The sequence below is a fragment of the Thalassophryne amazonica genome, chromosome 11, assembly GCF_902500255.1.
Source record: "Thalassophryne amazonica chromosome 11, fThaAma1.1, whole genome shotgun sequence".
NCBI classification, from domain to species: domain Eukaryota; kingdom Metazoa; phylum Chordata; class Actinopteri; order Batrachoidiformes; family Batrachoididae; genus Thalassophryne; species Thalassophryne amazonica.
This window is the reverse complement of record NC_047113.1, coordinates 78,907,216-78,928,894: the sequence shown is the minus strand read 5'-3', so window position 1 is coordinate 78,928,894 and position 21,679 is coordinate 78,907,216. Positions and strand designations below refer to the sequence as shown.

The 21,679-nt window shown below is 43.4% G+C and overlaps 1 protein-coding gene across 2 annotated transcripts in view; it reads right to left on the bottom strand.

Moving 5' to 3' along the window:
• Nucleotides 1-21,334, bottom strand: part of tgfbi (transforming growth factor, beta-induced) — a 74,966-nt gene extending 53,632 nt beyond the window's left edge. For both annotated transcript variants that reach the window (XM_034182254.1, XM_034182255.1), the window contains exons 1-2: nucleotides 21,170-21,334; nucleotides 12,968-13,066 (exon numbers count right to left, since the gene is read on the bottom strand). In XM_034182254.1, coding sequence (XP_034038145.1) covers nucleotides 12,968-13,066; nucleotides 21,170-21,285 — 215 coding nt within the window. In that variant the 5' untranslated portion in view covers nucleotides 21,286-21,334. The remainder of the gene's footprint in view (nucleotides 1-12,967; nucleotides 13,067-21,169) is intronic.
• Between the last annotated feature and the right edge of the window lie 345 nt (nucleotides 21,335-21,679).

The following is a 21,679-nucleotide window of genomic DNA, read 5'->3' as shown; positions in this document are numbered from 1 at the left end:
GATGTGGTAACTTTATAGTAAATTATGTAAGAACTACTCTGAAAAGTTGGTGTGTGTCAGTATGTGGAGTTAAATTATGGAATCATTTGGACAACCACATTAAATTGTGTGGAAACATTTATAAGTTCAAAAATAAATATAAAGAAATTATGTTAGCACAGTACATAAATGAGTAAAAATGTTTATAGAGTTAGTAAGAAGTGTAGACTATTGTATAGACATTGAACAGTATTTGGTGTATGACATTATGCCAGTAATGATCAGAGTGCAAGACTATTTGTAACTGCTTAGAAGGTAAAAATGTGTTAAACTTTAAATGAATTGAAATAATGGAATGCCATTGATGCAATTGTTAATACCTAACTATATTCTAATGTAGATATAAAATGTAAATGTAAAATGTAAATATGAAATTGTTCTATTCTGTTTAGTTATGTTATTTTCTGATTTCTATCTTATTTGTGTGTATTTAACTGTGGATAGTAACGGGTGTACGGGGTGGGCGTTTATAAGCTTTTGCTTCAGCCCATGCCCATTCGGCCGCACCTAATTTGAGAAACTGAGTTATTGTTGTATTTTTCTTTTGTTTGCTTTTTTTAATTTATGTTAGTAAGAATTTATGTTGGTATTTTGTTTTGTTTTGTTAATGTGCGTGCTGAATAAACTCATTCATTCATTCATCTGCAGGCGTTGCCTTTGGGTCACTGAAATGGTCTACTACAAGCCAAACTGACTTTCATTCATTTATTTTCTCCACCCGCTTCTTCCAGTTACGGGTCATGGGGGAGGTGGAGCCTATCCCAGAGGTCAGTGAGTGGGGTTCACCCTGTATTGACTGCCAATCTGCTGCAGGGCCACAAACAGACAAAGACTTTCACACCTATGGTCAGTTTAGAGTCACCAGTTCATCTAACCCACATGTCTAACATCCTAATGATGTGCCAAGAGTTAAAGGGTCCATCAATGGCCAGACCCGTGTGTTGCCTAATGGTGGCAGCTGGCTGAATCACTGTGTCCTGTGTGTGTGCACGTATATCTGACTGTGCTTCAGTGTCAGAATCTCGTGGCTGCTGTCGTCCCTTAGTCTGGCTGTAGTGTCCTGAAAAATTATAGTACACCTTTGTTCCAAGTCCAGGTCCCAACTGCTTTTTGTCTGATCTTGCCTGTGTACGTTTGCAAACATCACACAACATCACATAATTCGAAGAAAAGGTTGTAGCACAAGGCACTCCTGAATCTTCAAAACACACTTTGGTACTTTGAATTGAAGCTTTGCACCCAAACTAAGATACAATACCTTGTTGTCAATTGCTAATGTTTAATTTTGCAGTAACGTTAGATAATCCAGCATGTTAGCAGACATCTGTGCTTCAAATGATGCCACTAACTGGACAGCAGCTGTTGATGTGGCTGGACAACTCAGTCAAACGGTAACTTTTAAAGCATTTGCATGGTTCAGCTACATCAGCTATCCCTCCAGAACTTTGTGATGTCAGGATTTGAACAATTGATTAAACAAATAATTAAATAATTCAAACTGTCTGTCTGTCTATCTATCTATCTATCTATCTATCTATCTATCTATCTATCTATCTATCTATCTATCTATCTATCTATCTATCTATCTATCTATCTATCTATCTATCTATCTATCTATCTATCTATCTATCTATCTATCTATCTATCTATCTATCTATCTATCTATCTATCTATCTATCTATCTATCTATCTATCTATCTATCTATCTATCTATCTGTCTGTCTGTCTGTCTGTCTGTCTGTCTGTCTGTCTGTCTGTCTGTCTGTCTGTCTGTGTGTGGTCCTCTACACCTCTCCGGGAACAATCACCTTATCGTGGTGGAGAGGCTTATGTGCAAAAATTGGTCTCAGGCAAGGGGCCAGAGTAAGGATGGTTCACAAAAGCCCATGACAGAACAAGGCAGAGGAAATGTGACCCAGCCCAGAGGAAGCCCGGGCCTCCTGTATGGAGCCAGGCCTGGATGGAGGGCCTGGGTGCAGGGCCCGTCAGCGAGCGCCTGGTGGCTGGCCTTGCCATGCAGCCCGGTCGGGCACAGCCCGAAAAGGCAATATGGACCTTAAATTTCCACCCTGTTAGCTCACCACCCACAGGGGGAACCACTGGTGTCGGGTGCGCTGTCCCTTGGGTGGCAGTGAAAGGCGAGGGCCTTGGCGGACCAGACCCAGGTGACAGGGGCTAGCTCTGGGGGTGTGGAACTTCACCTCGTTGTGGAGGAAGGAGTCAGAGCTTGTGCAGGAAGTGGAGTGATACCAGTTAGATCTGGTAGGCCTCACCTCCACACACAGCCTCTGCTCCAGAACCACTCTCCTTGACACAGGTTGGACCTTATTCTTCTCTTGAGTTGCCTAGGGTGTGAGGCACAGGCAGGTGTAGGGATACTCACTCTGGCTCAGTGCTGCTATGTTGGAGTTTACCCCGGTAGAAGAGAGGGTTGCCACCCTGCACTTTGGGTGACATGGGAAGAAAACTCTGACTGTTGTTTGTGCACATGCACCGAACAGCAGTTTGCAGCATTTGGCCAATGAGGCATGTGGAGTGATCATTGCCCGGTTGACATGCAAGTTGCTGCAGGACTGGTGCTGCGCTGACCAGGTTGTGAACATGGCATTTGACACCACTGTGTCAAACACCTGCCATCTCACAGCAGCCTGCATTGCCATACAGCTCTCACTGGGCCGACCACTGCTTTGGTCTGGGTGCCAGCACCACATTGGTAAGGTCCTCCTGAACTAGGTTTTCACAGACTGAAGGTGGAGTCATCACGCTCACCAGAGGTTACCTTGTTCACATGTCTGAGAGAGAAATGGAACCTGTTACCACAAGAATCCTGTAGCCAATGGCCCCGCTACATTCCTGGCAACACTGAGCAACCTCTCCTGGGCAAGTTATTTGCTGAACTTGTCAGGTGCGCAAAAGAAGTGACTGACCACAAGTGAGGTGACTACCGTGAGTTTGTGCAGCTGTGTCTTGTGTTTCTGGATGCAGATGGTGAAGAGCAGACTGCAGTGACCTTCCAACGACTGGGAGTGCTCCACAAGGCCCGATGGATGGCCAAGCTGCTCTATACTCTCAAGCTGGCTTTGAGGTAGCTGCACATCATGTTGCTTCCCCAGGGCACAATCACCACATGACAGCAGGTACCGAAGATTTGGGCATTTGCCATTTTCATTACACACATCTATGCAAAGTGGTGGTTGACCTGCAAGAAAGCTGTAGATGTTGCCTGGAATGACCTGACACTCTACCACCACCTGCAGTCATACAAGGCTGTAGATGAGGGCATTACAGCATCAGCGATCAAGGCACTGGAGAGGCATCGCTGGTACCTGACAGGTGAGATGCTACTTCTGGCTCTCTTCAGCAGCAAGGTGCCCTAGGATGACAAGCGTGCACTTGCCACTGTGATCTTGGAGCACATGAACACTGATCTCCCCATGCACATCCCTGAGCAGCGTTTTGGCACTGGCTTTGGCAAGCCAAAGTTGTCCACCCTGTTGCCAACCACCTGCTTGCACCACGGCGATATTTGAGCATATATGGGGTGTACGCCAAAACGGCTGTGCTACTTGGCATTAATCAATGTGGTCGTTGGCGTACGCTGCGCTGAAAATATACACCAGGTCGAGAGGTGGCGTAAATTATACACCAAAATGAACCAGCGCTGGAATCCACATAAAAATTAAGATGATCAACATGATAAACAGTGCCATTATACAAATCAATGCATATGTTACATAAATAACACTTTCCTGATTATACTACATAATAATCAATACAAATCCCGCCTTTGTGGGATTGTTATGGAGCACGATCCATGGCCACAGCGCTGACTGCAAAGAAAGCGCTGCTCGACTTTTTCTCCAGACTTCGAGCCTGGAGCCAGAGCAGCGCTGAGCTTAACTTCATGTGGTGTGATCGTTTTAGACCAGGGGTGGGCAACGAGGGCCGAGACACTGCAGGTTTTCCTTGCAACCAATCACCTCAGCAGGTGGGTTGCTGATGAGCCTCTCCCTTGAACATAAACACCTGGTTATCAATGAAATCACCTGCTGAGACACCTGAACATTAATGAAATCACTTGCTGAGGTGATTGGTAGCAAGGAAAACCTGCAGTGCTTCGGCCCTTCTTGCCCACCCCTGTTTTAGACTATGAAATTGATAATAACAACTGTAGTTTCGTCATTCCCTTAATTCGCCCGTGCTGCAACCAGGTTTTGTCGTCTCCATTCGGTTGTCACAATAAAATAAATACAGAAATACATTTAAAAAATAAAGAAATTTGACAGATTAGGCGTGTCTTATTAATTGAGCGAGCAAATATCCATGTCAAGAATTATTGAAATGTGTAAAGAGAATACAGTGGTCCCTCGCTATAACGCCGTTCACCTGTCGTGGCCTTGGAGTCTCGCGGAGTATTTAGTCCAATTTTGCATGCCTTTTTTTTTTTACAGTGTTCTGTGTTCTGCGTATCTGTTTATAAGAATCTTGTTGCCCAGAAGAGAAAAGAGCGCCAACAACTACTCATAACTGTGTTTGTCACACGGAAACAAACACCTGCTGCAGCGAGATGTGAGTGGAAAAGGCGCAGCGCCAGGATGCAGAGGCCCGATCTGTGAAATACTGGTGAGTCACTATTAATAATTTCTTATGTGTCCGACCTCGTTCGTTGATCGTTAAAATTAATTCGTTAGTTCTAAATGCCATCATAATTATTTATAGGAAAACGTTCTATTTTTATTTCTCAAACAAATGTTTGGGCCTGAAAACAGTTTGGTATTATTTTCCTACTAAGGTTTGAACTTTGAGAGTGTTTACACACGAGAGAAAAGTGAGAAAATGTTCATGCCTGATTGAGAAAGTGTATAAACTGTGTAGTGAGGGTTTTTACAGCTTTGAAACGTCTATAATAATTGTAAAAAATAACGCTGACTACGTCGTGGTTTCGCGTATTACGGGCTATTTTTTAGAACGTAACTCCAGCGATTAATGAGGGACCACTGTAACACTTTATTGATTATATACTACAAAACAATTGATACGACGGCCGCTTTCGACGCTCTATTGGCACGCGTCGTGATTGGTGGAGTTCTTTTTCATTGCCGTCTTCCCGCCTTCCATGTCATAAAATGAGGGTGTGTCTGAAGCGGAGTCTGAATATTACGATCATTTCCACCCGCCGCATTTATCAAGATCACGTCAGGCATACACCAGAAATGGACAGGTGCGCACTGCTTGATACATGTCACGGCGGCTTTGGTGTATTTCAAGTTTACGCCGTAAATTTACGCCACAAGTGCGCAACATTGATATATGAGGCCCATTGTGAAGGAATGGGCGACCAATGCTGCATTCAAAAAAAGTGAGGTTAATGTATATGCAATGAACGTGGTCAATGACTGTGCCGAGCATGGCGTCAAGCTCACGTCCGACTTTGTTGCACTAGCCAGGAAGGAGCAGCACCTGCAGAATGTGCTGCAGGCAGTTGAACATGACCGCAGCCAACAGCCAAACCTTCGTTGCTGCCAACGCAAGCTAATCCCTGAATAGGATGGTTACTTTTGTGTGGCGGGTGGGGTGATATATCTTGGGGACATGCACTGGCTAGGTTCAGAGTTCAGGTTCCATTTCTTCTTTCTTTCTCCCTGGTGATGTTGCTTAGTGGAGCAGACTCTGGCCATTCAATTAAGTTTGAAGTTTAGTTAGTGTCAGCTCTTACCATTAGGCCCTGTCAGGTTTTGGATCCGTTTAGGTGGTGTTCTGTTTTACTGTCTTGTTTGTTTTGCCTTTGTGATCTGTCTTTCTGCTTGGGTTTTCTCTGTCCTACTCTTTCTTATCTCTCTCTTGGCACTTGTTGGTGGGCGTTTCTCTCTGTCTGGCCACACCGTGGTTCTGGGAGCTTCTCCACACACCTGTTCTTGATTTGCAGTTAATCACCTGGGTGCTTTATAAACCTCACAGTTTGCCTTTGTCCCTCGCCACATCGCTGTGCCTTGTGCCTCTTTCCAGCTGAGTTCCTTGTATTATTTATTTATTTTTTTTTGCCTTGCCTTGCCTTGATTGCTTCATTGTGTTTTTTTGATTACCTGCCTGTGTACCTCGACCACACCTAAGCCTGATGATTTTGTTACTGTTGCTTCTTTTGGACTGCCTGTCTGTGTACCGACCCCAGCTAACGAACCAAGTAAACGCTTTAACTCCACTGAGCTGTGTACCTGCATCCTGCATTTGTGTCCAGTCTGCTTTACCAGCCAAACCTGATAGATCGATCTGGCCAGCGGATGCAGACGTTTTCCAGCGGGCGGTACGCCACCACAGTCAGTAGCTAGCTCAACAGGAGAACCAGCTTGTCGCCCTGCACTCTGGTATTAGCACACTAGCTAAGCGGCAAGACACCTTCACGACTCCGTGAGCTCTCAGATGGAGCAACTACTGTCTACCATGAAGTGTCAGGCCACGACCAACACGGTCCTCGCCACCTCACCACTTCCGGGACTGTCAGCAGCCCCGCCGGCTTCGGTACCCATCTCTGACGTCTGTAATCAACTCTCCCAGTCTGAGCAATTTTCCGGAGAGTCAGGGGACGTAAAGCCATTTATCACAGTGTGAGTTACACTTGGAGTTAATGTCACCAATGTTTCCGTCTGAAAGGGCGAAGATAGCATTCGTGATCATTCACCTGACCAGCGTGGGCCATGGCTGAGTGGAGCCGCAATTCGCCATCTTGCTCCTCCCTTGCAGCCTTCACCAACTCTCTGCAGCAGGTATTCCAACACATGTCTCCTGCGTGCGAGGCAGCACACTCGCTGATGAAGCTAAAGCAAGGCAATCCCGGATGGCTGACTACACCATAGACTTTCGTATTTTGGCCGCGAAGAGTGAATGGAATCCTGCGGCGCTCCAGGATGTGTTTTCCCAGGGCCTGAATGACAGCATCCAGAGTCAGCTCATCGCGGTGGACCTGCCCAAAAATCTTGATGACCTCATCGCACTGGCGATCCGAACCGATCATCGCTTAGTCAACCGTCCTCACCGGGGACAGCCATCATCCTACTCCAAGGGTCACCTCCATGCCCAACCAGCCTTCTACCCCCAGTCACACGGGGGTCCACGCCTCTTCCGGTGCTACCAAAGAGCCCATGCAAGTGGGAAGGGCACGTCTCTCCAACAAAGAATGAGAGTGACGCCGCATGGAATTACTGTGGACGATCAGGTCATGTTCTCACACACTGTCCTGTTAGGGGTGCTCCAGTGCGGCTGAGATCAGTAGTGTGGGTAAGTCAGAGCTCAGTTGTTCCTTCTTCACAAGATGTGCTTATTGCTGAACTTAAGTCTGATCATGCTACCTTGTCCATCCCTGTGTTTACTGACTCAGGAGCCGATCTAATCTTCTAATCTAATCTTCTAATCTCATGTGGTCCTCTCTCGCCAGGTCCCTCCACCTTAAAATGCACTGCCTTTCACGCCCTCTGGTGGTTCATGCCATGGATGTCCGCGCGTTGGGCCAAATTGAGTTTTGCACACAATCCGTTCATATGACCATCCCTTAAAATCATACTGAAAAAATTATTTTTCACATTTTTGATCAAATGACTCACTCAGTTATACTGGGGCATCCCTGGCTTCAGTGGTGGGCACATTTCCGATAATCCGATAACCAATAATTATCGAAGATAATGTTTTCATTATCGGATTATCTTTTCAGATAACTTTGAAAACCATTATCAGACTAATTATCTTCCGATAAATTTTTGTCCGATAATTTTTAGACCGTTAATGTGGTAAACAAAGCTGAACCGCTACAAACATTTTTAAAATTTAAAAGATAATTTTTAGACCGTTAATGTGGTAAACAAAGCTGAACCGCTACAAACATTTTTAAAATTTAAAATCAGTTGAACACCTATCTGTTAAATGTTTCATAGCAGATGTGTAGTTCTACAATCTGCAAACAGAAGAGAGCTGTTTCTAGATAAAACCGCTCTATCCTCTGCAGTCAAAGGAAAACTGGTCACCAAAAAAAAAAAATGTATTCTTTTAATCCCATACATATACGCGAGCAATATCACCCAAGTCATCCAGAGGCATACATTTTTAACTTATGGTTCAAATTTTAACCAAAGTAATTTCTGACAAGTTATTTAAAATTACCGTCACGTCTGAAGTTTTATAAAGTGAAAATATCAGATGTATGTTTTAGTTTTAAAGTAATGCGCTAATTTTAAGGTTTTAGCGTGGACATGCTGTGCCAAGTGCATTATGGGCAGGATAGGGTAATCTCAGTACGTTCATGACATGAGAAATGCATTTCAGACACTCTGATCAGGCTCCATGGACAACAGCATTAAACTCTAGTGCCTAAAACTCTCGTGAATATATTCTCTGGGTTTATAGATGTTGTTATTGTGTTTGCGTTTATTAAATTCCACGCATCTTAAATGTAGCAGACATAGATTATCTGGAATTTTGTTTTGGCAAGTTTTCACAGTCTCTACTGCCGTCTACTGGCCAGCAGTGTTCATGGCAGTATTCAAACTGAAGCTGGACTGATATTTTCAATCACTGTACTTGGTTCCAGCTCAAACTGTACCACAGAACCGCACGGTGTAAAAGTTCAGAGCGCCCGATTTATGTTCTCACACACATTGTATGTTCAAAAACCACACATCGGACTCGTGTTTCCAGAAACAAAACGTAAACAGAAGCTTTTTTTTCAAATTTAATTTACATTTCTTATTTTTTACAAAAACTCTCGAGACATCAAAGTTAAAAAAAACATTACAAGACAGGTCTGCGGTGTTTGCACAGGCACAGTGCGAGAGGTTGGATGCTTGTAGCGCTTCAGCAGCAGGATACCCTCACAATGCCCAACCAGAATATCAAACAGGTTTGATTTTCATCTGACCATACAATCGCCGATCAGGAGGAGGTTGTGAGATGTTAAACGCAGCTTGTTACTCCATGTATACTAAACGATGCAGGATGCGTGATTAACCTGAAACTTGGTGCGATCCAAAAAATTCTTACACAAATGAAAAATCAGCTGAAAAAGGGCCAAAACTCGCACAGTGTAAACCCAGCTTAAATACTGAACGTCTGGGACCAGTAGATCATGGCAGTGTTCTATTATTTATTTTTGACACTGGTTATATCAGACGGTTATCTAATTATAACTTGTTTTGTTTTTTTTTGAAAATGCCTTTTTTTACAAATAAAAAATGGAATATTTTACAAAAGCACATTTATCTGTAAATACCAACGCACGACACACCTCACATTAACGTGTTGGTTTACAACCAGTCAGTGTTAGCGAAGGCACAATTTACCCAGAATCCTTTGCGATCTATCTGTGTTTGTTACATAACTTCAGAATTAGTGCATTATTCAACATTAAAAGATATATGTTATATTTTAACTTTGTACAAATGACAGAACTGACATTAATGGAATTATTCTGTCATTATTCATTTTATTTATACACCAAACCATAACTCAGCATTGCTTTATTTTCCAAGACCTCCGCCTGACGGCAGCATTGTGATTGAGTAGAGAGTTGAGCTTCGTGGCTTCTCTCAGCTTGCTTCTGTGCTGGAAGCCATGTAGTAAACAGGAGCTTCCAGCAGGGGGCAGGATGCTCAAAGACAGAAGTGCTGACTTATTGTTTGGGTCTGTCATCCCTTTTGATGCTTCCAGAAGCGATTGTAGTGTTAAAACTCAAAATCAGCTTGTTCGTAGTTGCAAGTGTACCGGAGACAATACTGGAATTTATCAGTTATCTGTATCTGTAATCTGTTATCAAAGTTCATTTTTTGGTTATCTGTGCCCACCACTGCCTGGCTTCAATGCCACAAACCATGGCTTGATTGGTCTCGGGGTAAAACTGAGTCATGGGACCTGCATGTAATGATTCCTGTCTGACCAAGTCTGTTGTACCATCTAGTGTAATTAAGTCAGATCTAGAGAGGGTCCCATCCTGCTACCATGATCTCGTTGAAGTCTATAGCAAGGCTAAGGCTAAGTCACGACTGCGCTATTGACCTTCTCCCGGAGCGTGCGCCCCCCCAGGGCAAGCTGTTCTCTCTTTCTGCACTAGAACGTCTAGCTATGAACACCTATATTCAGGGGGTCACTCGCGGCTCGTTTGATTCATCCTTCATCCTCGCCTGCAAGGGTGGGGTTTTTCTTTGTACAGAAAAAAGATAAGACCCTCCACCCTTGCATTGATTATCGAGGACTTAATGACATCAAGGTCAAAAATCGGTACCCTTTACCACTTATTTCCTCTGCGTTTGAAGTGCTAGAAGGAGCCAAGATTTTTCCGAAGCTAGATTTACAGAACACGTATCACCTGCTTCGCATACACCCAGGGGCGAATGGAAGACCGCCTTTAATACACCCACAGGCCACTACGAATATCTTGTAATGCCATTTGGTCTTACTAATTGCTCCTGCTGCGTTCCAAAATCTTGTTAATGATGTACTGCACGAGTACCTTAACAAATATGTCTTTGCTTATCTCAATGACATTCTCATTTACTCACCCGATTTGGAAACTCACACACAGCAAGTCCGGACCATTCTCCAAACTCTGCTGCAAAACGGCCTTTATGTCAAAGCCGAAAAATGTGAGTTCCACCGTTCCACAGTGTCGTTCTTGGGGTTTGTAATTTCTGAGGGGGAGATCCAGATGGACCCTGCTAAGGTTGCAGCAGTTCGTGATTGGGTGGTTCCAAGTAGTCGTACGGATGTTCAGAGGTTCCTTGGTTTCGCCAATTTCTATCATAAGTTTATCTGTAACTTTAGTACCATTGCAGCTCCTCTGCATAATACTACCTCCTTGCAGTGGTCTTTTGTGTGGACCCCAGATGGCGAGGAGGTGTTCCAGAACCTAAAGCGTCATTTTACAAAAGCCCCCGTGCTGCTCCTTCCTGACCCCGCCCGGCAATTCGTGGTCAAAGTCGATGCGTCTGACGTTGGTATTGGGCCATTCTCTCTCATTACATCCTGTGCATTTTTGTCCAAGAAAAGTCCTGCTGCTGAACGAAATTACAGCATTGGTCAAAGTGGCCTTGGAGGAGCAGCACCATTGGTTGAAGGGGGCACAGCTGCCTTTCTTAGTTTGGATCATCCATAACAACCTAGCCTATCTCCGCACAGTGAAACGGCTTAGCGCTTGACAGGTCAGGTGGGCCATATTTTTCAGCAGATTTAATCTGGTGTTATCTTATCATCCGGGGTCTAAGAATGGGAAGCCAGACGCTCTCTCCCACTTCAGAGACTCTTCTGATTCCGCGCCTAGTCCTGAAACTATTCTTCCCGAAACCTGTTTCGTGTCTACACTTACCTGGGATATTGAAGCTAATGTAAGGTCTATGTAAGGTAATACTCCAGTTCCCTCAGACTGTTCCACTGGCAAATTATTCGTTCCGACTCCTCTTAGGAGTGAGGTAATCCGCTGGGGACACGGTAGTCATTTCTCATGTCATCCAGGTATCCAGAGAACCATGTTTGTGTTAAAGCAGAGATTTTGGTGGCCGCAAATGTTATCTGATGTCAAAGAGTATGTTAATGCCTGTTCTGTTTGTGCTATGCATAAATCCTCCACTCGCCCTCCTGCGGGCGCTGTGTTACCTCTGCCTGTTCCTGTCCAACCATGGACACATATCTTGGTTGACTTTGTGACTGGGTTGCCGGGTTCTAAAGGCAACTCGGTACTTATGACTGTTGTGGATCGTCTGTCCAAGATGGTTCATTTTGTACCTTTGCCTAGGCTCCCCTCAGCCAGGGAAATGGCCGAGGCTCTTTTAACTCATGTCTGTAGGCTTCATGGGTTACCGCAGGATATTGTCTCTGATCGGGGTCCTCAGTTTGTTTCACAATTTTGGAGGGAATTCTACGTCTTCTCGGGGTCACATCCAGCCTTACGTCCGGTTATCATCCCAAAGCTAATGGTCAAACAGAACATCTCAACCAAGAAGTTGAAAAGGGTCCTCAGATCCTGGCCTCTCAATATCCTGCCTCTTGGTCCTCTCAGTTACCATGGATTGAACTAGCCCACAACAGTCTTCCTACATCTGCTTCTGCTTTTTCGCCGTTTCATGTGGTTTTTGGTCATCAACCATCCTTGTTTACTCATTACAGAACTTGTGTACTCGTTCACCGATACGTTCAGCTCTGGGACTCATCTTGCGCTGCCGATGGACGAACCTGAGAGCGGGCCCGGAAAGCCCTGTTGCGGACTTCACAGGCTTACGAGACAGCGACGGATTGCAAACAGTAGATAACGCCCTCCTACACCCTGGGACAACAGGTTTGGCTTTCCATGCATTACCTGCCACTGCAAGGAGTGCCTCGGAAAATGGCTCCCAGGCTTGTTTGCCCGTTCCCGATATCCAAGATCATTAACCCTGTCACTGTCCGTCTCCGCCTTCCGAGGTCCATCAGAGTTCACCCAACATTCCATGTCAGCCACCTGACGCCTATATGGTCCAACAAGTCCAAACATGGGTTTGGACTTGTTGATGAGTCCATGGAGCCCAGAGGGTTAAAGGGAACTGGAGAGCTCAAATATCAATGTACAGTCACTGGCATAATATGTTAAACAATATAATATTATTAACATGCTAAATGCTAGTATGTTACTATGCTGATGTTTCCGTGTAAAATTTTTAGCATTTAACATCATCACTTAGTATTCTAAAATTACTGTGATAGAAATTCATGTAAACTTAAGAACTAAATGACAGCTGCAGTACTATTACCAGCATTGACGCTAGCATGCTATGCTAACGTTTCACAAATGTATCAGTATACTTTTGTTTGTGTGTGTTGTCGTCACAGTTATTTCGGAACAAAGCTCACATGCAAATTGCAACCCTTCTAATTATGACCTTGATGGTCTGTGTGCATGGGGTGGGTTTGTCGGACTCACGCGGGTTTTCCGCAAATCTTGCGGTGGTACCACTGCTTACAATTGGTGAAGTATTTCTTCTCGGTGCCTTTGACCTGCTGCATTGCACAAACATTTGGCCTGAAAGACAAAAAAAGAAAAAAAGAGATACAGAGTTCCTGAAAACATTTTCACAGGATGTGTTAAATGATCAGCACAAAAAATATACTTATTTAACTCTAAAATGTGACATTCGGGTCTGTTTTATTTTGGGGCTAAATGCCCCTAGGGGGCACTGTCCTCCATCAATGTTACACCATCAACGTATTATTATTATTATTATTATTATTATCATTATTATTATTATTATTATTAGCAGGATTGATCAGAAATCTTGAGTCAGTTTGGGGGCGGAGTCAGAAAACATGAAACTTCTTTGGCGGTTCAGTCATTAAAACAATGTCAGCTCTGGCTAAAGTGGGCGGAGCCAGGACACAACTCCATCCGGTGCGCGTCATCTGGAATTGCTCTTTTCTGTTCATTCTTCTTTCTTCTTTTCTCTCTTTTTTAAAAGCCTTTTTCTGGGTGATATTTTTGTATCCGTGATGGTGTCTGTCCTTGTTTTCATCATCGTCTGAAGAATCACAGCATCAGGTGGCGTCATGTGACGAGGAAACGTTTTATTATTAAAACTTTAAACTGAATCTGAATCTGAATCTGAAACTGAAAGGGAACATTTCTAAACTGTTGGGATAAATGTTAGAGCATTTCAGTAAAAGTTTAACAAATGTTTGAAGCCTGTGGAGGTGCTGACACGCAGGTTTATCGACTGTTACAGAGACGAGCTTGTGACCAGAAGGTCACAGATTCAATTCCGTGATCAAACTGGAAAATCACTAAGGTGCCTTTGAGCAAAGTCGTTATACCCCGTCACACCAGAGGCTGAATGCCATCTGAATGAATGTTCGGCCCACCTTCCAGAATTGTCGAGGTGCATTTGAGAACATCGGACAGCATTCTGGGAGCAGTCGAAATAGTCAAGCAGATTCCTGTGACCGCCCAGAAAAATATGGTGGAAAAATATTGAATGGCGGTCGCAGTGCAGTCTGAGCGCAATCTGACTGCAATCTAAATATTTGTACGGCATGAAAACGGCAATCAAAGCATTCTGGTGGTGTTCGAGGGGCCGTTCAAAATGATCCGCTATTTTGGATCCTGGCCGAATGTCCCAACTGTGCCTGAACACACCACGAGGGCACCTCAAGTGCTGCTGGATTATATTTCTTCAACCTGCAATCAGATCTCACTCATACGGCAAAGTAAGTGCATTTGTCATATTCTGACAGCTGTCTGTGTGTTCCACATACATTTGTACCGCATTCGGAGGCTTAATGTGTATGGTGTACACAGGAATCAGTGGGGGTGGGTCGGACCACAGTCTGGGTGTTTGGACGGCTGTCTTCCGCAATCCTTATTGTCTCCCACATGTGGCATGAATTGTGTGTTGTTGTTTTTTTGACATTCCGCCTGATTCGGATCAGCTCGTGCTCATTCGTGTTGAGTGTGACGGGGCCTTATACCAAGCAAGTGAAGCGAGGATGACGACAGACGAGCGCGAGTGTGTTCTTATATCCCATCCAGCTCAGTTTGCATGACTACAAAACAGAAAACTGAAACAAGAAGTACACAGGAAGCAATATGGCTGACCGAGGGGCATGATGGGAGAACTTTTTCCTGGAAACGCATAGAAACGGCATTACCTTGTTAGCGCTTGCGCTGCTTTGGTTTTGTGATCATCATGCCGGACACCAGCGAAAGGCTGGCGTAGAAATACACTGAGCGAGACGCATTACCGCCATAACTGTATAGCTTCCATCATCAAAGTAGTTTGGAAAAATTAATAAGCCAGTTTTGAGTTTCTCAGTGTACGCCGAGCTAGCTAACACTTCCGGTTCACAGGTCAATGCATAGAAACTCGCTGCCGAGGCCGTTCATGCTGGTAAGAAGACAGTGTTTCTGAAGCAACATAACAGCTTAAAGAGCCAAAAGAAGTTACAGTGTGGACAGAAAACGGGATGAAAACATTTCTACCACGTAGGTCCCGTTCTATGACAAGCCACTTCCAGTGTTCGGAAACAAAGTAGCAAAAATTATGAGGCTATTAATTAGCTGTTCACGTACTGATTAAAAGACAAAGGAATAATAATGAATCTAGCGTCTGGACTTGGACGACTGACTACCTGTTCTCACCCGATCGAGGGGGCATGAAAAGGACTGGCAAAGAATTCTGCTAGTTTTTCTCCAAGGATTGATACATTTCATCTAGTCACTGTCACTACAGAGAACAACCTTCATTCAGGTTAGTAATATTTTTATCTGAAAGTCAAATATAAAGTCCTGTTAGTAATCTATTCATCCGTCACATACGTCTTCCCAGTGTTGAAATATCCCAGGAATCCACCTGAAATCTGACTATCTAATGATCAGCTTCTTAAAAAGTGCTCAGTGATAATTAGTTATTTATCATCAAATTTGTGAATTAGACATAAAAAATATATTGTTGTGACACTGACTACAGATCTTGAAGAAAGAATCAAATTTCTATTTTATATATATATACACACACACACATAGAAATAGTATGAACTCTTACTAATCTGTTGCATATTTATACATATTTATATTTATACGTAATTAGAGGTCCTCAAATGAATATTTCTACATTGTATATAGCATAAGTATGTTGTTTTATGATATTGTCATTAAATATCTCTGAGTATATTTATGTATAATTCTAATTTAATACGTTATGCATGTTGTCAGTGTCACATAAGTCAGGAGAATAAATATCTTTTGTTGTGTAAACGTCACTTTTTTAATGAAATCATCAACCCCTGAAGATAATTATTAAAATAATATTGCCCAATTGAATCTTCAATTTTCAACAACTTCAACGTTAACAACTTCAATATTTTTCGATAGAGAAAAACTCTGCTCGGTCAAAGGCTCTGCCTTCATTATATTATCCCTGTGTGTGTGTGTGTGTGTGTGTGTGTGTGTGTGTGTGTGTGTGTGTGTGTGTGTGTGTGTGTGTGTGTGTGTGTGTGTGTGTGTGTGTGTGTGTGTGTGTGTGTGTGTGTGTGTGTGTGTGTGTGTGTATTTGAATGTGAGGCATCACTGTGAAGAACTTTGAGCGCCTGGATCAGATTTTGACTTCCTCTGAGTAAAAGCCGCTCTGTGTTCTTGTTTCCTGTCAGACGTATACGTTGAGGTAATTTTCAGCCATTTCTGGGATTCAAATAATATAATGTTATCTTTGCTTAAGATATATGAAATAGAGATTCAGGGTTTTTTTCCTTAATAATTACATACTTATCTTGTTTTTATTAAGATTGTCTAAAGTATGAGTCCTGAAATAAACACTTTTATCCCCAGCATGGAGGGGGAGGTGATGGTCTCGTGGTTAAACGTTGGGTTTGAGACCAGAGGATCCTCGGTTCAAATCCCAGCCTGACCGGAAAATCACTAAGGGCCCTTGGGCAAGGTCCTTAATCCCCTATTTACTCCCAGTGTGTAGTGAGTACCTTGTACGGCAGCACCCTCACATTGGGGTGAATGTGAGGCATTACTGTAAAGCGCTTTGAGCATCTGATGCAGATGGAAAAGTTTTAATTTAATTTAATTTAATTTAATTTAATTAGCTTAGAATGCGCCAAATCACAGCAAAAGCCATCTCAAGGCGCCTTACATAAAACAAGTCAACATAAAATTGAATAAATAATTAAAAATGAATTAAAAAAAAATCAAATACATAAATAAAAACAGAAGTAAAAGAATAAAACAAATAAAAATAAAAACTATCCATAAGAAAGAGAATAAAAATAGGTTTTGAGCCTTGACCTAAAAATGTCCACAGACTAAGACTGCCTCACGGTCGCAGGAAGACTGTTCCACAGGGTGGGCGCACGAAACGAAATGGCTCTTTGACCTGCTGACTTCTTCTTCACCCTGGGAACACAGAGAAGTCCCACATCCTGCGACCGCAAAGCCCGGGCCGGCACGTAGAGTTCCACCAGATCAGCCACATAAGATGGCGCCAGTTCATGAACAACCTTATAAGTCAATAGCAAAACCTTAACATCTGCTCTCACAGAGACAGGGAGCCAGTGCAAAGATGCCAAAATGGGTGTGATATGTTCAGACCTTCTGCTACGTGTCAGACGTCTGGTGGCAGCGTTCTGAACCAGCTGAAGACCCCTAATGCTGGACTGTGGTAACCCTGAAAATAGAACATTACAATAATCTAGTCTAGAAGAAACAAAAGGATGAATCAGGGTCTCAGCATTAGCCATGGACAGGATGGGGCGGATCCTCGCTATACTTCTCAGATGGAAAAAAGCAGTCCCAGTAACATCCCTGATGTGGAGGTCAAAAGACAACGTGGGATCAAAAATTACCCCAAGGTTCCTCATTTTGTCCTTATGATGTATGACACAGGAACCCAGGCTGAGTGCCAGCTGGTCAAACTGATGCCGATGTCTCGCTGGACCAAGAACCATCATTTCAGTCTTATCAAAGTTCAAAAGTAGGAAGTTACTAGACATCCAACTTCTCACTGATAGAAGACAGTTCTCCAGGGATTTTATGGGAGTGAGATTTCCCGCAGTTATCGGCATGTACAACTGAATATCATCAGCATAACAATGAAAGGCAATCCCAAAACTCCGCAGTATACGCCCAAGGGGTGCCACATACAAGGAGAAAAGCAAGGGGCCTAAAACAGATCCCTGTGGAACCCCAAATCTCATGTCAGCAAGGTCAGAGGTAGTGCCATTATACAAGACACATTGAGAACGAACAGATATGATGTCAACCAGGCAAGGGCACTTCCAGTAATCCCAAAAAACTCTCCAACCTATTGAGCAAAATCTGATGATCCACGGTATCAAACGCAGCACTGAGATCTAACAACACCAAAACCATAGTGGTGTCTAAGTCCATTGCTCGCAGAAGATCATTCACTACTTTAGTGAGCGCTGTCTCTGTGGAGTGATATTTCCTAAAAGCAGACTGCAGCGGCTCAGAAAGATCATTCTCAGTAAGGTGGTCTACAAGATGCTGTGAAACCACCTTTTCTAAAATTTTGGAACAGAATGATAGATTTGATATCGGCCTGTAATTTTTCAATACACTAGGGTCAAGATTAGATTTCTTAAGTAATGGTTTAATCGCTGCAGATTTAAAATATTTCGGAACAGATCCAGAGGTTAATGACAGATTAATAATTTCCAACACAGTCGGCCCAAGAGTGGGCCACAGGTCCTTAAACAATTTTGTTGGTACGGGATCAAATAAACAGGTTGTGCTTTTTGTAGACGCCACAAGTTTCGTCAGCACACCTAATGAAATACTATTAAATTCTGTCAATGTAGGTAACACCTCAATGGTAGCGCCCACCTCCATAGCAGGTTTTAATGGCTGGGCCGAAGCGTACTGAGATATGCTCAGCCTAATATCTTCTATTTTCTTCTCAAAATAATCCAAGAAATCCTGTGCTGAAAAGGGAGAACGACTAACAGGTGGCTGCCCGTGAATAAGAAATGCGACCGTGTCAAACAAAGACTTTGAGTTCTGTTTATTTTTACTGATCAAATCCGAGTAATAGGTCCGCTTCGTGGCCTGCATGCTTATAATCTAAAACTACCATCCCGCCACACAAGGCGAAGCACCTCTAATTTGGAACAACGCCATTTCCGTTCCAAACCTCTAACCTTCTGCCTGAGGTCACGCAAATAATCATTGAACCAAGGTGACTGTGCCTTAGGAGGGTGTGACCTTAAAAGAGGCACAATCTTATCAAGTCTAGTTTTAAGCGTTAAATTTAGACTATCCGTGAGGCTGTCCACTGATTTAGCATTCTCCAGATTCAAAGCTAAAATATCAGGTAGTCTGGCCTCAAGTTCAGTCATAGTTGAGGGTTTAATACGATGCCGCAGTCGTAGACAAGGTTGTTGTTCCACTAAACGCGGCAGCGTAAATGTAAACCTGATAAGTGAATGGTCAGAGGCTATAGATGCGAGAGGCAAAATGTCAATATTTGTGACAGCAAACCCACGTGCAAGAACCAGATCCAGGGTATTTCCACTAATGTGTGTTGGGTCCTGAATGCATTGCTGGAATCCTAAAGCATCCACAATTTGCATAAATGAAAAAATGAAATGAAATGTGAAATGAAAAGTGCTATATAAATGCAGTCCATTTACCATTTATCCTCTTTTGGAAAAAGAAGCCTACCATATTAAGTTCATTTAATCATCCATGAACAAAAAAACCTTTGTAAGAAGCGTGTAATGCTTGAATAAAGTCATTTGTTTAATAAAGTATCAATTGATAAATTGAAATTAGACTAGATATTAACAGTATTCTAAAAGTTAATATTTTATCAATGTCTTTCTAAATATGTTGACTTTGATGGGCTCTTTTACGTTAAAGGTGTTGGGAAAGTGTAGTGACACGGACCCACAACAGGGGGCGCAAATGAACGGTCAATAGATGAGCCAAAAAGTAACAATTTAATGTTGTGAATGTGCACAACGAACATACAGACAATCACAGAATATCATTACAGTCAATACACAAAGGTGACGTGTGGGCAGGCTCGAGGATAGAAGACGTCTGTCCTAAGAAGAGCCGGAACCACACGATTTCCGCCGCCCCAGAACCTGGTGAATACTGGAGCCGCCAAGTCCCGAATTCCCAGGTGATCACCGTCCCCGACTGTCGGATCTGGTACTGCTGGCGAAGAACAAAGACAGTCAAGTGTGGGTGTGTGTACACCCAGTAACAACAACGGTGGGAATGCCACCTCCACCTCTCATTCAATATGTTGCAGTGGTCCCAGCTGAAAAGGAGCGCCGTCTTGCACAGCCTCCTTACAAACGACCGGTTCTCCTGCAAATTCTCACAATAACAGAGTTACAAATCTCACAAAAAGGCTGAGAGTATTACCTCCAATGAAGTATGATATCTCGGCAACGAGGTGGAGATGACGTCTGGTCTTTATGGAGTGAGATGATGTTGAGTAGATGGGTGACAGCTGTCAAGAGGTAATGAGCGACAGCTGTCACCCCCGGCTGTGTCCATGGCGGCAGCGCCCTCTCGTGCCTGAAGCCCGTACTTCAGGCAGGGCGCCCTCTGGTGGTGGGCCAGCAGTACCTCCTCTTCTGGCGGCCCACACAACAAAAGGGTGCACAAATTATAAAAGGCAGGACAATTTTTTATGTTACAAAACCCTTCTTCCATTTCTACCAATACTATCTCGTCCAGTTATTTAATGGCGATATTCCTGAAAACTTGGAAATTTTGTTTAAAAAATGTCCCCTCCAATACAAGGCTCCAAAAAAACATTAAAAAAAATTTGATAAAATCACAGCAACTTTACTCCTTTTTACAGTTACCTCAAACAATGCCTGGCCTATATTTGAAATGGTTAAAATTAGATCCAATGTTGTGAAATATAACTTATTTTTGTTATAAAGTTTGTACTCTCCAACACAACAGAGTGGGGACAGATTCAGATGGATTTTTGGAGACATGCACGCATTAGAGTCCAACGGCAAAGATACATTTCTGCTTTTGTTGAGGGTTTGTTTCTACTTTATTTGGGTCCTTTTGGACCTGGAAGCACCTGAAGGCAGCACTCAGGGAACACAGCAGGTCTCCAGCTTTAATGACAAGAATCGAATTTATTGTGTAAAACAAGTTAAAATGTGAAGAAAACAGTTTTTTTTTTTTAACTCTTCAGTAAACCGAGCTAATATTTTTAAAACGGCATCACAGAACTTTCTGATAAAGTTCCATCTAAAAGAACCTCGTAACATGCCTAAAACTTTTGCACAGCATTGCAACGAGCACGACGCTCATTTTCCACGTGATTCCCCAAAAAGAAAAGTTTTTGGTTTTTTTCTTTTTAAGTTATTTGACTAAACGCGGCGTAATTTAAATCAATCGTTTCGTAGTTTTGACGTTTTTCAGATTTCTGGTTGTTGCACCAGTTTTCCGAAAAATCAGCGCAGTGTGACGTCACTGGAATAGTTTACTAAAATAATAAGCAGCAGTGTTATTAGTTGTTATTAGTTATTGGAACTCCATTTGACGTTTACTGCACGTCATAAAGCAGCTATGACGCTCCTATTACAATGTGAGACAAAGTTCTGGGAGCTCGGCTCGGTTCGGATGACTCACCCGTGCTGCCTGCCTCTGACCCGGCTGTGCTGCAGGACCGCCTGGTACGGAGACCGAACCGCAGACCCGCTCAGAGCCGCCAACAGAACCAGAACCAGAAGCCGGAGCGCGAGCATGTTCACGTTCCGAAAGACTGCAAAAGACGAATAAAATGTCCTCTTGTTCCCCCCCCCGACATAGGAGGAGCAATGGAGTCCTCAGGAAAGGAGAGAAGGAGACAAGGAGAGAAGACCGAGGAGAGACAAAAACCAACAAAATAAAAATAACTCATACTGAGTCATCAGTCTCTGTCTCTGTGTGTCTGTGTGTCCTACACTCCTGTGATGGCTCTGTGTCCTACACTCCTGTGATCTCTCTGTCTCTGTGTGTCCTACACTCCTGTGATGGCTCTGTCTCTGTGTGTCCTACGCTCCTGTGATGGCTCTGTGTGTCCTACACTCCTGTGATCTCTCTGTCTCTGTGTGTCCTACACTCCTGTGATGGCTCTGTCTCTGTGTGTCCTACGCTCCT